The sequence below is a fragment of the Esox lucius genome, chromosome 24 (genome assembly GCF_011004845.1).
Source record: "Esox lucius isolate fEsoLuc1 chromosome 24, fEsoLuc1.pri, whole genome shotgun sequence".
Classification (NCBI taxonomy): domain Eukaryota; kingdom Metazoa; phylum Chordata; class Actinopteri; order Esociformes; family Esocidae; genus Esox; species Esox lucius.
The window spans coordinates 17,318,229-17,335,764 of NC_047592.1; the positions used below are offsets into that span (position 1 = coordinate 17,318,229).

At 40.2% G+C, this 17,536-nt stretch overlaps 1 protein-coding gene and 1 non-coding gene across 2 annotated transcripts; both read left to right on the forward strand.

The window, feature by feature from the left end:
* The first annotated feature begins 1,678 nt into the window (after positions 1 to 1,678).
* trnal-cag lies at positions 1,679 to 1,761 on the forward strand. The gene has a single exon. It is a non-coding gene; the product is annotated as a tRNA-Leu (tRNA).
* A 2,274-nt stretch (positions 1,762 to 4,035) lies between these two features.
* Positions 4,036 to 17,259, forward strand: shtn2 (shootin 2). Its single transcript, XM_010905580.4, is given in 18 exon segments — positions 4,036 to 4,200; positions 5,577 to 5,626; positions 5,810 to 5,870; positions 6,098 to 6,192; positions 6,390 to 6,561; positions 7,163 to 7,260; positions 7,334 to 7,415; positions 7,824 to 7,918; positions 9,912 to 10,058; positions 10,268 to 10,421; positions 10,502 to 10,625; positions 10,627 to 10,665; positions 12,671 to 12,729; positions 13,946 to 14,043; positions 14,206 to 14,232; positions 14,331 to 14,384; positions 14,570 to 14,738; positions 16,086 to 17,259. Coding segments are annotated over 18 exon segments (1,710 nt in total). The 5' UTR covers positions 4,036 to 4,166; the 3' UTR covers positions 16,238 to 17,259.
* Positions 17,260 to 17,536: the final 277 nt, after the last annotated feature.

Below are 17,536 nucleotides of genomic sequence, written 5' to 3' on the forward strand. Positions count from 1 at the left end.
TTTGTTTGTAGGTACTGGAAGGTATGTTTATTGTGTGCGTAAGTGTGTAAAAGATTATTTAACAGACTGATAATGAATTGTAACTCACAGAGATAACTTGAATGCTATTATACATTGGCCTGTGACTAGTTAGGGTATGGGTCCTTGTTTTTATATACAGTAGTCATAAACCAGGTGGTAAGAGCCTTGAATGCTGATTGGCTGAAATTCGTGGTATATAAGACCATATACCACAGGTATGAAAAATTATGTTGGTACCCGATTTATAATAGCATTACCAATATACGTGGGCAATATAACACAGCTATGTGCATCCAGGCACTCTCAGTTGCATTTTGGCCAACAACAGCTGTAAGCGGTGGTATATTGGCCATATACCATACATGCCTTATTGCTTATTAACAGAATGATAAGCAGGCCAACTGGGGTTTGCAGCAGCATACGTTTGTACCGTGCCACAGTCTGTGCCGAAAACAACAACCTACACAACAACCTACACACAAACGTGTATGCAGGAATTAATCTTATACAGCTCTGGAAAAAAAAAAGAGATATTGAAGCAATTTGAAATCCACAGAAATTACCTTTTGGGCAATCACACTGAACACCTGTGGTTTGAACTCAAGAAGGCAAGATGTGCATACTGAAGGATCTCAGGGATCTAGAAAGTTCTTCATTCGGAAATCATTAAAGAATATAGGCTCAATATAATTAGCCTTGCAAGGGGAGGGTGCACAAAGTACTAAAAAACTATGATGCCAATTATTTCGGTGCTTCATTTCCTGAGGGGTATTTGAGAAATTTGTAGTTTTTGTTGACTCTTTCAAATAACAAATGATGTACAGTGAATAGTATATTCCTCAAGTTTGGGAATGCTAATGTAGTTTATTAACTGGGTTGTTTATTTTATACAGCCCCTTTGCGTTTGTTCATAAAGGGTGCCAACCATTTGGAGGGGAGACTGTATATATTATTTATATATATCCCTCTTTCTCCTTTTCCCTATCCTTTATATGTTTTGTTCCCTTCCTTTCTCTCATGTTTGCTAGATGTCACTTCATGTCTCTCTCTTTTGGTAAACAGATGGAATCATGTAAATCAATGGCTGGCACAGAAGGAAAGCATGTCAGGATGAAGGTCCCACATTCATATATTTCTTATTCTTTAAGTATACAAAATAAGTGTTGTTATGAAGAGCATGTCTGAGTTAGTAAGGATATTTCAGTGATTTGACAAGTTTAGATATTTTTTTTCCAGGTAACGAAAACATATCTTAACTATTTAGTTGCTGAATTACACTATTTAGTTGCTGAGTTGCTGAATTACTATTTAGTTGCTGAAGTGTCTGCTTCCTTGAAGAATAAAAAATGTCATAAAATGGTTTCATTTTCCGTTTCCCATTTCAGCCATAAACTATCAATTAAAACTGAAGTATCATATTTACACATTAGCATGCTTTTATTCTAAACCGAACGGTTTTCAAATTAAAACCAACCCACTATTCAAGCATTTTACCTTGAAAACGTCGTCGGCATTATTTTGCAAAGTTAGGAGACAATAGGCAAAACGGGGAAAATATCAGTTCTACAGCCTACTGTACTATACTACAATGTACTCGGAAAATCACTTGAAAACGCTTACTATTTTACTATTTCTTACGATTTCAGAATATCAACAAGTCAGGATGGCCGAGCGGTCTAAGGCGCTGCGTTCAGGTCGCAGTCTCCCCTGGAGGCGTGGGTTCGAATCCCACTTCTGACAGTTCCTTTTCTGCAAATGTAATGTTTTTATTTGAATATTTGTTTTTATGTTATTGTATTTGTATATTTATAATTTTTCTTTGTAAAGTGCATTGAATTGCTTCTATGTATGAATTGTGCTATATAAATAAACTTGCTTGCTTGAAAGAACGGTAAGATTCCTGTTGTGTTGTATGTAGGCCTGGACAACTCTAAAGGGTACAAATCTGTATAACAGTGAAGGTGCACTGAGTAGAATCCTGCTTCTAACGTTCACTTGACTGAAATTAAATTATAACACAACTTCATTTACAGAACAAAACCAGAATTGTAATAGCTAGTCCAGGGTAGTTTAATGTGAGGGAAATAGTCTGTGAGTGTCTAAAGTGAGTATGAGGGGACTACATGCCAATGCAAGCTGATTGACAGACTGGCAAGAATGTTTAAATAGGGAATATCTCAGGCACTCTGAACTATTTTGGAGTAAAATATATTTGAAAAATTAACTTAAAAAATTAACTGCAGATGTCTTAATTTATGCTTGTATTTATACTTCTATTATAGTGCCGCATATATGGCCACTTTAATGTATAACTTTAATTTATATTACAATAACGGTGTTGATGAACAGTTCATTAAGAATTGTAATTAATTCATATTTTGTCGGGTTTCATAAAAAAACTTAATTGGTGATAGGTCTACAGTATAGCTTTCTGAATAAGGTTTGTATACTATTATCATTTGTTTATCCTAATTTTACTTATTAGTATCAAAACTATTTTGTTTTATTTAGAGTTAAATAAATGTGTATATAAAATAAAATACAGGAAAACATCTGTAAACATAAAGGATATGTATCTATCATGTTAAAATCAATGTAAAAAGATTGTTGTTTTGCATGGGGAAATGGAAAAACTAAAATTTCCGCTGTTGTGATCCAATCAAATAAAAAAATACATGTTGGCTTGAATAAATCTGATGTGGCACAATAACACGCTTTGACAGAAGATAGGCCCCTACTCTACGGAAAGCTATGTCATAACAAATATTACATAGCTTATAAATAGGAACAATAAATATTTAGGCTCAAAGCAGGTGAGTTGGCTGTAAGTGTGGGTCGTATCTGACTGCTATAACTTTTTGTTGTGTTACTTCCTTAAAAAATATTTTGTGTTACTTCCATAAAAATGGCCAATATACTACAGCTTCTATAACATCATAGTGATTGATGGAAAACATAATTAATATAACTGTAAACCGGCAGAGCCTCAGGTTATCTAAGGCCTACACCTCACTTACATTTTCTTCACCTCTTTGTTCTATCTGAGTATTAATTAATGCGCCTGGTACTGCCCAACGCAGCATACTGTGCTTTCACTTTGCCAATGCCATCAAACATAATGGATATTATGTGACAATTTCACCTTTATGACCATGCTGTAATTACTCTAACAAAGGTCAGGGTGACAGACTGATTTAAGGACCTAGAAGGCACGTAGCCACGGTGACAGACAGATCTAGAAGCATGGGGGGCATGTATCCACGGTGACAAACAAACCTTAGGGCCTGGGGGACCACTGTATCCTCAGGTGCCTGTAAATGTGGATTCAGTCATAATGACTCGGTGCTCAAAACCCTACACACTCCAGTTTCCTGTTCAGTTTTTGTCGTGGTTGCTGTGGTTTTGCTCTTAATGACGCTTACAGTGACGCTATGTTTCATTGTAGCTACGCTCCCTAATCCACACCAGTTCATTCTCACAAAGACCTCACAGTAAGAACTGTCTCAGGTACAACATAAGTGCATGAAGCATCCCACCATTCGCCTATTGCATCTCAAAAGGACGACTGCAATTGACCAACCAGTAACTGCCACTAGTCAGTCAGTCACTCTGTCAGAGAGGGACCATACTTAGCTTTATGTCAGAAGTTTTTGTTGGTGTTGACTATTTTAGACTGAAGACGCATAAAACGCACAAAACATACACTTTTCTTCCCTTTCACAGTGAGGTTATTTATTACATATCGATGCATTATTTATCTAAGCAGGGGTTGAACTGAGATTCTGCCTTAGCAGCTTCCCATGAACCTGGGTGCTGGATTAGGTAATAGTCTTGAATAACTATATGCTAAACCCAGTACAGCATAGCTATTGCCATTGAAGGTACTGACAACTGTAGTGGAGTCAACTGGGTGGGACGTCTTTCGCTGAACCATATTGGGGAATATATAATGATTCTTCCCCTATCTACCTTCGTGGGGATAACATCTCCCCATCGTGTATCACTTCAAGTCAAGACTTTCAGTTCCCTTTTCAAAACAATGGTGACTGGTCGTGTGTGTTTGTAGGAATGTGTGTGAGGGTCAAAAGCAAAGGCTTTGCGTCTGTGTCAGTGTAGTCTTTGAAGAAACGGATTGCTAGACCGTGATGTGGCTCCAAGAAGAAGACAGCATTGCCGCAGGTGAGACTGTCAACAATTCATACATTTCTAAAATGGTTTTCTAAAATTCCATTCCTTACTTACAGCTTTTGTTATTTGTCAAATGAGACCAGAACGTTTTGTGCCATTGATGGTCAATTTGTCTGGTAGGGAGAGATATACCATAGACCTACTTTAATATTTAATATTTATACAAATATTTAATTGTGAATTATATAGTCTTTTTGGAATACCTAGCTTTGTCTATAACTTGGCTTGATTGAAGGCCGAGCCTATCCATTATTGTAGGAATGTCTAATTCACAGTCCAGTCTAAAAAACAAATGCCTATATGTTTCCTTTAAATTCTTTTAAGCAGCATGTTAGCAATTTGGGTAGCAAATGTGTAAAAAGTGCTTCCATTATTCACAACACTAGGTAGTTAGGTAATGGCAGGGGTATATAGACTTGGATAGACATCTCATCTCTGTAGCTGTCTTACTATGAGTTTGGGGGGAGCAGGACCTAAATGTTATTTAGGCCTCTATCTCCATTTTCAAGTAATACATTTTTGTTCACTGGTATAATTCATTAGTTAATCCCACCTAATTACCAAGTTGGATGACCCAGTTGATTCATGTGACTACCTCATGGTGAAAGGAAATCCTGATTAGCCAAGTTAAGTTATCTATCCATCTCCATGTATGGCTCAGATCCCTATTTATATTGAGAACAAAGACAGAAAGAGAACCAAGACACGAGACTCCCTCATTTTTTCTGATTGGGGTGGGGCTACTTTAGTCTACTAAATGTCCCATTCCAACCATAGAAAATAAGCAAGTAATATGTCTTGCTTTGGGGTTAACTAGAGTGGACCTGCCTCGATAACTTTGAATGAATATTAGTTTGAATAAATGTCCCCTATCTTTGGTGAGGTCTTGAATCGCTTGTGCGACTTAAATCTTTGATAAGGCTTAAATAGTTGGTGAGACTGTTGAGATGGAAAAGGTGTGTTTTCTTGTCATTACTCAGTCTGTTGCATGACATAAGCTGTATGGTGAATTGAAGTCCCTTTAAACATAAAGTTAGGGAAGATACTGTACGTGTGAGGATGATGGAGGGAAAGTGGTAGGCAACAGGATATGGAATATACATATATATAAATGACCAGACAAATGGTAACACTTGGGATTACAGAACTGACCATCTCCATGTGAAAGTAATGTATCCACTGTAGTCTCTTTCTGTGGTTCACTCTTCTCTGCATACAGACAATTGGGCTTTGTATTTTTGCTTAATTTATTACAAGACTGTCTTTATAACTCATTACGTTATTACCACTACATGCCACTTATTAACGATTGATAGCTGGAAGGAGTGGCTTAAACTGTATGTAAATGTTTTTTCACATTTTCACAGACTTCAGTGGTGAAAGCAGCAGCACCTCTGAAGATGAAGAAGATATTCAGGTAGGTTAGATTTAAGATGAAGAAGATATTCAGGTAGGCTAGATTAAAGAACATCTTTGGCACATTTTTATCTAAATATTTATCTTGGATCTGTCATTTCTTTTTTACTTTGGTGCAAAAAGAGAGTGATGTAAATGATATCTCTGTTCCTGGGTCTGTCTGTCTGTTTGATCTCTCTTGTAGTGTGAGATTCTGGAGAAGCAGAGGGATGAGGCCAATGAGAAGCTGTTTAAAATAGAGGAGGGTGAGCTGTTCAATCAACATCCTTAATTAGATGGTGGGAGCACAGTATTCCAATGAATTACCAGACTGGTAAATGGGAAAATGTGTGTACACATTGTAGTAGTCTTTTCATTGAGGACCTAATTTCATCTAGCTCACACTCTCCCACATACTCCCTCTCTCTCTCAGTCCTACTCCCAAATACTCCTCTCTCTGTTATACTCCTTTTAATAGTTTCTCTTTCCTCAGTTACCTCTCAGCTGTTGAAGGAAATGGATGTTCTAGAGATTCAGTTCCAGATTGAGCGCTCCTGCAGAGAGAGTGCAGAGGCTCTGGCCGTCAGGGTGGGTTGCATTATGGGTACTGCAATTCAAACAATCTAGTTAGAACTCTGCAGAATGTTGAAGGTCATTCACTGAACCAGTAAATATCCCACTTGTGTAGTGCATGATTTTTTGTGCCAGCCTAGTGCTAACACGTGAGCCAGCCAATTAATCCTGTGAGATAAAGAACACTGAGTTTTTACGGTTTGAAAACTAAGGTTACCAAAGAAAACAAGGTTCTGAAGAGGAAAAGCCAGGCACTAATGCCATTTATCCCTGAGCTTCCGGAAGACATTGAGACCATGGCTTGCGAAACTGTTGACCTTGGGGTCGACCCCGGTCCTGATGAGGACAGCGAAGTCGTGCTGCAAGGACAGGAACAGATCAGAGGTAAAGAGACGATCCGCCCTACAATACCACCATATTACATAAACTATATAATTTATTACAATCTAACTACACACATTGTGTTATGACTACAACTTTGCTACACACACTGTATCATTACTACAACCTTGCTACACACACTGTACCATTACACTACAACCTTACTACACAAACTATATAATTACTACAACCTTACATCCCACACTGTATCATTACACTAAAACCTTACTACACACATAGTATCATTACACTAAAACCTTACTGCACACTGTATCATTACATTACAACCTTAATACTACACACAGTATCATTACTACAACCTTACTAAATGCACCTTATCATTACACTGTTACCTCACCACACAGGCTGAATCGTTCATGCGTGAGAGATCAGGGTACAATGGGCTATAGAGGATCTGAAAGTACTTTTTAGTACTTTAGAAGTCAAGACACCTGCTCGTTATCTTTCTGTGTCTTATATTTTCCTTTCTTTCTCTCCCGTCTCTCTCTTCTTCTCATCCCTCCTTTCTCCTTCTCTCTCCCTCACCTTCTCTATCGCTCTCTATCCTCCCTTCTCTCCACACCTGCCCCACCATCCTGGCCAGATTTACAGGCCTCGATAGACCAGCTGCTGGGGGAGAAACTGCAGCTGTGTGAAGAGGTGGAAGCCCTGAAGAGAGAGCAAAGCCTGCTCAAAGAACAGGTACTGTAGTGTTCTGTGTGTTCTGAATAAAACAATACTTTCTTTTTTAAACGTCCTATTGTTGTGCACTTAGTTGATCCTGGAGATTGCTGAGAAAGAAAACGTACTGAAGAAACTGACCAGGCAGAACAAAACCCTAAATAAGATGAAGAGAGGTGAGACACCAGACTCTTTTTAATCAATTAGCTGCCACTCTTAGAATGATTAATATATAATGCATTTTCTACATACTTTAACATTGTTGTTACTGGTGCAGATGAATAAGCCAATTGGAAGATGGCAAAGAATAGATGTCCATGATGATATGAGGGTCAGACTGGATATGTAGCCATCCAAAAGAGGACTTTCTCACAAGGCAATGTGTTCTCTAATGCCCTGGGGTATTTGGGATTTGATTGTCAGACCAGAGTGCCCTCTACTCTACTCTACTTAGCCTCCAACACCACTCACCGCGACCAGAACAAAGCTGCTTAGCATCAGCAGCAAGCCATCAGAGTCTCTCATACTAAACCTCTAACATTCAATGGTTTACCAGTTATGAATGTGTGTGTGTGTGTTCATAGTGTCCCATCTTGTGACAGAGGAATTCACAGAGATCAATCAGAAACTAGAGTTGGAGCAGGATCTCAGACAGCATGCAGAGGTCTTCGCCCATCAGGTACACAACACTGTGTGTATTTCTCTGTGTGCCCAGTCCTCGTCTGCACAAGCAATCGCCATTTTAATTCTAAATATAACATTTTCTAGTGTAATGTTAGGCCAGTATCTCAACTCTCAACTCTCAACCATAGTTCACAAATACACAGGAAAATGTGTGGTGAAGATAAGGTTGTTCCCTTACTGGGTAAACCAATGTTCTGCATACTGAAGCACTGAGACAGGACACTCACAGTCACAGTGCCCATTTCACAACGGTTACCACTACTGGCAGCTTTTGTAGGAGATTCTGCACGTTCTGGGGATTTGGACATACGTCTAAATTCAGCGTGGATCTGGAGATATCTTTCGAGCAAGAATAGGGGGTGTATTCAGTCATCCCTCTAATGACAATGATGCACTGTCATGCGACTGGAAGACAAGAAGCAGCAGTGGCTTGGCACTGGGGGCAGGTTTAGTGAATGGTGTAGCAATGGACAGAGAGGCGGGCTACTTCCTCACTTCCTCATTCAGACAGGGGCCATATTGTTGGGCAGGAAAGGGGTGGGGGAGCCATTCATTCTGTATTCATAAAATAGGACAAATTAGGCAAACAAATACAAAGAGGTGTGAGAAGGGCTGGAGAAGACAGACTTTGCAAAGGAGACACACACACACACAGACATAAACAGAAACAGACACACACATATACAAACACACACACACACTCAGGTTTCCCCAGCTGGTCTTGTTGTATACAAAGTTGGCTTTCTTCTCCCTTTAGAAAAAAAAAATACTGTTTGTCCCGACAGACAACAAAAGTAGCCACCCCCCACAGATAATTAGCACCCATCACGGCGGCAATTTGACAATGGGGACTTTAGCTTTAAACACAACCCGGCTATAGATTGACACTTTACATTGAACGCAGGCAATTGTCGCCTTTGTGCACAACGTTCGCTATTTACCAGACTGGCACATAATGGGATGCCTCACAGGGGTCCTTACCTGTGAAAAGAACCCCTACTGTTTTCACACAGCCACACAAACCCCCTTTTCTCTCAGAGCAACGCAAATAATTATCTGTTAGACGGTGGTCCTGTGTATGCGCGTACGTTTCTATTTGTCTACTTTCACATGTTTTGAAAACACACTTTCCATTGATAGTCCTGTCTCTCCACATGTGCAGCGCTGTATAATGATGTTTCGGGCCACAACCACAGGACACAATATGTGCGCGTCTGTGGGCATGTGATTTGTGGACACCAGGAGCCCTTAGCTTGTCAAACGTCAGCATGTAATTGGTGTCTCACCATTGGGAATATGGCCTTGCTTTATGCATTAGTGTGCTTTAACCAGGGTAGTGTGCAGTAAATATAGGGGAAGAGTGTTTGCTGTAACGATGATGTGCACACTGACTGCAATATGACTACGACTTCACTGTGTTTGACCTTATGTGAACCAGAAGTGAAAGCGAGTCGCTTTCAATTCCTGAACTCACTCTTACGCTTGTCCTCCACCAGTTTTACTATTACGTTATCATTCACAGCTTCGGCATTACAGTTTTCAGTGCTGGGACCAAGCATTCGTCCCCTTTCCGGAAGAAATCTGGAGGGCACTGTATATTGGGACATACTTTGTACCGTATTGTCCATTTTGAGTACCCGGTTATTTTAACTGTGCCAGACCCCCCCCCACCCACATCGCAGTTGTTTATGTAGAGCAGCTAGAGAACGGAGAAGAACGGAGGAGACCATGCATGCCTGTGGTGTTCCAGTGCTGTGGGACCTACATGCTTGCCCATATTCTCATATTTTGCTTCCTGTTGGTCAGAAACTCATTGATCCCCTGACAGATGGAGCAGGACGAGATTTATAAACACCCAACACTCCCAATAGCCTATAACTAATTATTGTACACTCTACAAGAAAATATGCCCAGGTGAATTAAAGGAGTGATAATTGACTGATTGGTTTATTGGTTGGCTGTTTGATTGATTGGTCATTGACTTGCAGGTGTTAGTGAAGCAGACGGAGACCCAGAGACAGAGCCTGGTGCTGCAACACAGTTCAGAGACCAATCTCCAGCTCCAACAGGCTCTCGAGCAGGTGGCCCAGATCAAGAGTACCCTACAGGACATACAACTCTATTACCAAAACCAGGTGTGTGTTTATGTGCGCGTGTGTGTGTGTGTGTGTGTGTGAGAAAAAATGGAGACAAAGTGCATAAATGTATATAAATGGCACATAATACAGGAGATGTGGATGTGCATAGGACACACTTAAATGTGTAGTCAGGAAGTCTAATGATCAGAGTGTAATAGGGATGTCCAACCATAACTCTACATCTCTGTACTGCACAACTGTCACAGGTCAGTCAGATCCAGTGTACTCTGAAAGAGAGCAGTGTTCTATCGGAGCTGCAGTGTGTCAGAGGCCAGCTAGAGAGAAGTGAGGAAGAGAGGAGGAACATGGACACCCGGCTGAAGGAGGCTCAGAGCACCATCGCCCAGCTCCAGGGGGAAGGTAGAAATGTTTCACTGCGCTGATCCTCACGCTGTTGGCACGCTGACGCTCAGTTCAAATAATCAATGACTTCCGTTTAGTGAAACAGCTCCAGGATAGGCTGAAAGACTTGGAGAAAGACAGTGTTTCCGAAGCTGGCCAACCAGGGGAGGACAACTCAACCTCTGCACCTCCGACTCCTCCACTTCCTCCGCCGCCCCCCCCGCCCCCCCCCGCCACCACCTCCCTGCAGTCCTGCTGTTGAGTAGGTTTTATGTACAGTGTTTTATTTAGATAAAGCTGTGTAGTTATGTAGAACTAATGATGGTATGATTTTAATAACGTTCATTAGACCAAATCTAACTCCAACAGTAGCAACTCTCCTTGTACTAAACTATTCAGCTAGATATGCAAAGGTTTTACTAATATGAATACAGAATCCCCGCATTACTCAATAAAAACATAGCGATTGAATTTTGTCATAAAGGAAAAAAGTGATAGAACCCTGATAAACATAAAACATTACATAATATGTCCCAGTTAACATTTAAAATCACTAACAGAGAATCTAAACATAGACACAGATAGGATCTAATTAAGTAAATGTGAGATATGGAAGGATGTTGCAGGAGGCGCAGGGAGAACGGGGGACATTGAATAAAACAACCAAAACATGACGAAACCGAAACTAAGTGACAGGACAGGAACCAACAAAACAACGTTACATAGGGGGTAAATGAAAACAAAGACAGAGACCAACAGGATACAGTGGGGAAGCAGGAACTTAAATAGGGGTCCTTGAAGAGGGAAAACATGTGCGGGCAATAATCAACGAAAACAGGTTTCCGCAATGAAGTGAGGGAGTGAGGGCGTTGGATTCACTGGCACGCCAGAATGTGACAAAAAGTCTCAACTTTAATGACATAATCAATCTGGTTTGAATCCTCTAATGACCAAATCCTATGAATTAACAGCAAACATTGCATTACACTTTGCTGTTGTGAAAATCCAGAGCAGAAATAATCTGAAATCTAATGATTACATTTTTACTTTTTGATGTTAGGACAGGAATGTTTCCCATTTGAGATGCATGGTTTGGGTCAACTTCTTTAACATTCAGGAGGTACACAGAAACTATCCAACTATCTTCTGTGCTTTTCAATTATGAACATTTGTAAGTGGAATTCGGTTCACTTTCTGTATTGACTGGAATTGAAATTAAATGAACCCCTAACCTTGACTAGAAGCAATCAGCTAACAGACAAATTTGATCCAGTCACCTTGAAAATACATCCACTAGGATACATTAAAACATATTGAGAGGTTCAGCTCTTTATGAGTAACCCAAATAATCCACACATGACTATAGAATCAATCCTGTGAATACATTAATTTTGCTTATCCACGTTTCGTCATACTTGTCCCACCTTGTCCCATCTCACCTTGTCCCATCTCTCTTCTGCAGTGATAATTTGATGATCCAGAGAGACATAAATCATGTGATTAGAATCAACACATTAGGACTAGCATCTGCCAAGGCCCCATTGAATTCTCTGTCCATACATACTTACACAATTATTACACTATAGGGCCAAAAGTACAGCATGTCTACACCTGCTCACAGAAAATGTCCTTCCAAAATCATGGGCATAAATTGAGTTGGTCCCCCCTTTTACTGCTGACATAACAGCCTCCATTCTTCTGGGAAGGCTTTCCACTAGGTGCTATAACATTGCCGTAGAGATTTGCTACCATTCAACCACAAGAGCATTAGTGAGGTTGGGTGGTGATGTTGGGTGATTAGGCCTGGCTCGTAGTTGGCTTTCCAATTCATCCCAAAGGTGTTTGATGAGGTTGAGGACATTGGTCTGTGCAGACCAGTCAAGTTCTTTTACACTGACCTCAACAAATCATTTCTGTATGGACCTCGCCTTGTGCACAAGGACATTGTCATGCTGAAATAGGAAAGGCCCTTCCCCAAACTGTTACCACAAAGTTGGAAGCACACTTGGCATTGCCAAATCCAATAATTTGAAAACGAGTCCACATATTTTTGGCCATGAAATGTATACTACAAATACATGATTACAAAGGCACTATATTAGAAGATATTGATATACCTTTTTAAACTATTTGAAGTTACTGGCAATTTGAAATTGAAAATAAAATCTGGTTGACCTATTACATGGCAAGGTGATGGTAATACCAGAAGACATTTTGAATAAATGAAGCAATTCTATTCAACTTTCTCCCTCTCTTTCTCCCTCTAGTCCACTTATCGTCCTGCGCAACAAGAGAAAGGCGTCAACCTGCAACACTGATAAGAATAGTGAGTGTTCTAGTCACTGTGTTATTTAAAGAGCACGAAGCACCACTTCCTTAAAGGGTCACTTCATCCCGGGGGGACTTTAGGTGGTGTGTTTCATTTCTAGGGAAGGGAAATTTGTTTCACAAATAATTACCCTGGAGCGTGGAATGTATTTTGTGCATGAAACAACCTACGCATACATCAGATTGGAGGGCAAGCAAGATCTGAAAAATTTTAAGTTGTCATGTTTTGTTTCGTTGTAATACTGATGGCACTACAAGTCAATTTGTGTATAGTAGCAGTTTTCCCTGATTGATAGAGCAATTGGAAGACCTCCAGCAATGTTCCTAACAGCAGATATTTTGATAAATGTACAAGATGTGTTTGTCTGGATGAAATTATTCTGAAGTTATTTTGGCTAGTTTGTGTATGTAGTCAAACAAATTGTGCCATTGTTCATAAAATCAACAACAAGATTGAGTGGAAAGTTGAGAATTAATTCATTGTCAAAATTGTAATTCAAAACAGTTCTTTCAACTGCCAAGTGTATCGGGATAACCTGCACAGCATGTACAATCAGTCCTAGCAGTACTGTTGCCTAAATGTAATCTGCTAGGCAAACTGTGAAAGGGCATGTATTTGCTTGTCAAAAGGAAATTATCATTGGAAAAAGTTTTTTTTGCTTGTAAATTTGTTTTGGCCCTATGCAAACAGAACGGGAAAGATCAGTAAAACCAGGCACATAGGCATGACTAAATGTTTTTTTGCTTCTAAAACATATAGTATTCTCTGATCTCCATTTTGTTTGGGAGACACAGGGCCGTAGTCAAAGTGGGGAAAGGTGGGTTTGATTCACATGGCTTGGCAGGGCCCACTGATCGTATAAATCTCAGTGTCGTCTATAAGTGAGTGCATATATATTTTCAGGGAGCCCAGGATTGCTGGCGATAGCCCTGACGTTGTCTACATTCGCAACTAATTCTGGAACTTGTGGTATTTTATGAACAAACCTGTACAAAGAAAGCACAATGTAGCATGAAATTCAAATTCACACATTCATTGTGTTGAGGAGATCTATAATTTCTAACATTATACATGTTAAAATTACAAATACATGCTTTTTGGACATTCAGGGCATGTTTCAGAGGTCAACAAGGACCCTGGTTCTGACAACAGTCAATTGGTGAACACTGCTCAGTACAGCTGGTTCATTGTTGTGTGTCCATATCTCCACCAGAGCCAGATCCCACTGTGGACATTAAGTTCCAAGCAGTTAATGAGATGATGGAGAGGATTAAGAAAGGAATCGTCCTGAGACCAATGCAGAGATCACAGGTAGGACTGGATCAATCAATCCATAAACCAGTCAACAAATCACCCAAAATATATTAACCAATCAACCAGACAAAGTAAATAAACAAACCAATCAGACAGTGATGCTATCTACTAGCTAGAGACAATTGCAGTGTTGCAACATCTGACATTGACCTATTTCAGGATACAGCAGAAGACAGTTCCTGGAGGGTGAGCAGTTTTAATACCTTACCTACAATAACAATCGTTATGAAATACATATTTACTTAGTATTGAAATACTTTTCATTAATACTCTTTATATCACAGGACCAGAGGAATGAGAAGAGAAAATCAGCTGTGCTGGAGCTGAAAGGAATGCTGGTAAGCCAGGACATAATCAAAATGTCAAAAGAGTGTTGGGTCTAATAAGTTGATGAGATAACGTGAAAGCATTGAGAAGCCTCCCCTTGATTGCTATACATTTTCTATTTGTCTTTTTCCTTGAATGCTTAACTCTCTCCTCACCTGTTGAATATATCTGACTGAATAGTTTGCTTCCTTTACAGGACACCATGAAGCACACAGGCCACAGGAGGGCGGCGTCACGGAAAAGGATCAGTCGAAAGGTGGGGGAGGAGGAGTTACTGCTGGTGCTACAGAGGAGGAGGCGGGCCATAGGGGATGGAATTGACACCACCAGCTCCTGCCCTTCCACAACCTCTACCAACATACAAGGTGAAGCAGCGTCTCTAGTGGTGGAGTTAAAGTCTTCTCTCGTGTGGTTAATAGGAAACCAGCCTACGTACTGTAGTTATTTGTGTAATTCTCCAACAGTAATATACACTCACCTAAAGGATTATTAGGAACACCTGTTCAATTTCTCATTAATGCAATTATCTAATCAACCAATCACATGGCAGTTGCTTCAATGCATTTAGGGGTGTGGTCCTGGTCAAGACAATCTCCTGAACTCCAAACTGAATGTCAGAATGGGAAAGAAAGGTGATTTAAGCTATTTTGAGCGTGGCATGGTTGTTGGTGCCAGTCTGAGTATTTCACAATCTGCTCGGTTACTGGGATTTTCACGCACAACCATTTCTAGGGTTTACAAAGAAAGGTGTGAAAAGGGAAAAACATCCAGTATGCGGCAGTCCTGTGGGCGAAAATGCCTTGTTGATGCTAGAGGTCAGAGGAGAATGGGCTGACTGATTCAAGCTGATAGAAGAGCAACTTTGACTGAAATAACCACTCGTTACAACCGAGGTATGCAGCAAATCATTTGTGAAGCCACAACACGCACAACCTTGAGGCGGATGGGCTACAACAGCAGAAGACCCCACCGGGTACCACTCATCTCCACTACAAATAGGAAAAAGAGGCTACAATTTGCACAAGCTCACCAAAATTGGACAGTTGAAGACTGGAAGAATGTTGCCTGGTCTGATGAGTCTCGATTTCTGTTGAGACATTCAGATGGTAGAGTCAGAATTTGGTGTAAACAGAATGAGAACATGGATCCTTGTTACCATTGTGCAGGCTGGTGGTGGTGGTGTAATGGTGTGTGGGATGTTTTCTTGGCACACTTTAGGCCCCTTAGTGCCAATTGGGCATCGTTTAAATGCCACAGCCTACCTGAGCATTGTTTCTGACCATGTCCATCCCTTTATGACCACCATGTACCCATCCTCTGATGGCTACTTCCAGCAGGATAATGCACCATGTCACAAAGCTCGAATCATTTCAAATTGCTTTCTTGAACATGACAATGAGTTCACTGTACTGAAATGGCCCCCACAGTCACCAGATCTCAACCCAATAGAGCATCTTTGGGATGTGGTGGAACGGGAGCTTCGTGCCCTGGATGTGCATCCCACAAATCTCCATCAACTGCGAGATGCTATCCTATCAATATGGGCCAACATTTCTAAAGAATGCTTTCAGCACCTTGTTGAATCAATGCCATGTAGAATAAAGGCAGTTCTGAAGGCGAAAGGGGGGTCAAACACAGTATTAGTATGGTGTTCTTAATAATCCTTTAGGTGAGTGTATTTTGGCATTAAAAATCTTTTGTTTAACCTCCAGGTCCCCAGCCAAGTGGCCTGGCTGGAGGTGCCCTTCCCTTGACAGGAGAGAGTGGCGGCTCCCCTGTGCTCCGGAGGCTGCAGCATAACAGAGAGAAGAGGAACTCCCGTATTAGAGCATCAGCACTGTTAATCTGCCAGGAACAAATCTGAGAGTTGAGAAACGGCTTGACTAGTGTGCATCATATTGTTTCCAAAACCTCCAGTAACCCCCTTTCTGATTTTGTGTGAAAATGTCCCATCCATGATGATGGAACTGCCCTTCACTTTTAATAATACTTATTTTTTGCCACTTTGGTTGAGACACTTAACTATGTTGCTGGGGACCCAAAAATATGCAGATTTTTGTTTTTGCCCCTAGCACTAATTTATTGATTTAAATAATCATGGTTTGATTAAAAATAACTGTTTGAATTGGCAGTTGTAAAGCAAGAAATACAGAAAGACAGTTGTAAAGCAAGAAAAACACATCAATGGATATAACCTATCATGTCATACACATTCCATGTTTCAACTAGGAATGTGAACAAAGAACACACCGTAATTCTGAAATTATGCTCTTATTGTGGAATATTTAGTGCACCAATGTCCTCATATACTAATGTGCTCATATACTAATGTCCTCATATTCCTTATTTGTTGTATTGGGGTCACTGCAACCTGATACCTGTTTAGATGCTTCAGATGTATAATGAACACTTTTTATATGACTTGAAGTTCTAAAAGATTTGATTCATGACTGAGTTACTATTTGGAAAGAAAGCTCACATACCAGTAATTTGAAACATACACAAACCACAACCAGGGGTGGAAGCCACCTTTCCTTTCATTCTGCACTCATTCTGGGCCTCCTTATAGCTGGAGACCTAGCCCCTTTTAGTTAGCTCACACAACAAAGGAATGGGGCCTGCTCCCATTTAGGCACTTTATATACCCTGGTTTGCGAAGGTGTTGTCAAGCTAGGTGCGCTCAGGTGATCTTAACAGTCACCCAGCTTTTGAAAGTGTCTGAAATGGAGGCTGGATAGATAGAGCCTTTTTGCGTTCACACGTACACACCCCCTGCTCTTTGTTAAAAGCATTTGAAAAAGATGGGATTACTTTCACACTTTGACTCTGACACCATTTTAGTGTCTGCTGCGTGCTGTTTTCTCATTATATATTTATTTAATTTAGCTCCTTTACTATAAAATGTCTGCTTTTCACTTTCAGCATACATTTTTCATGGTTTTTTTTGCCCCACAATCTCAACACGTTGGAGTCTAAAATAATGATACTACTCCCCACTGTATGTGAGTGAGTGTTTAATTTATTTCACGGATATTTACTATCAATAAAAAAGCAATAACTTTCAAGGACAAACGGGACAAACGCATACAAATGCATAAAGACAGGACAACACACAGTACCATATAGTGTCAAAAATATGAAAAAACCTAGATACAAAAGGGAA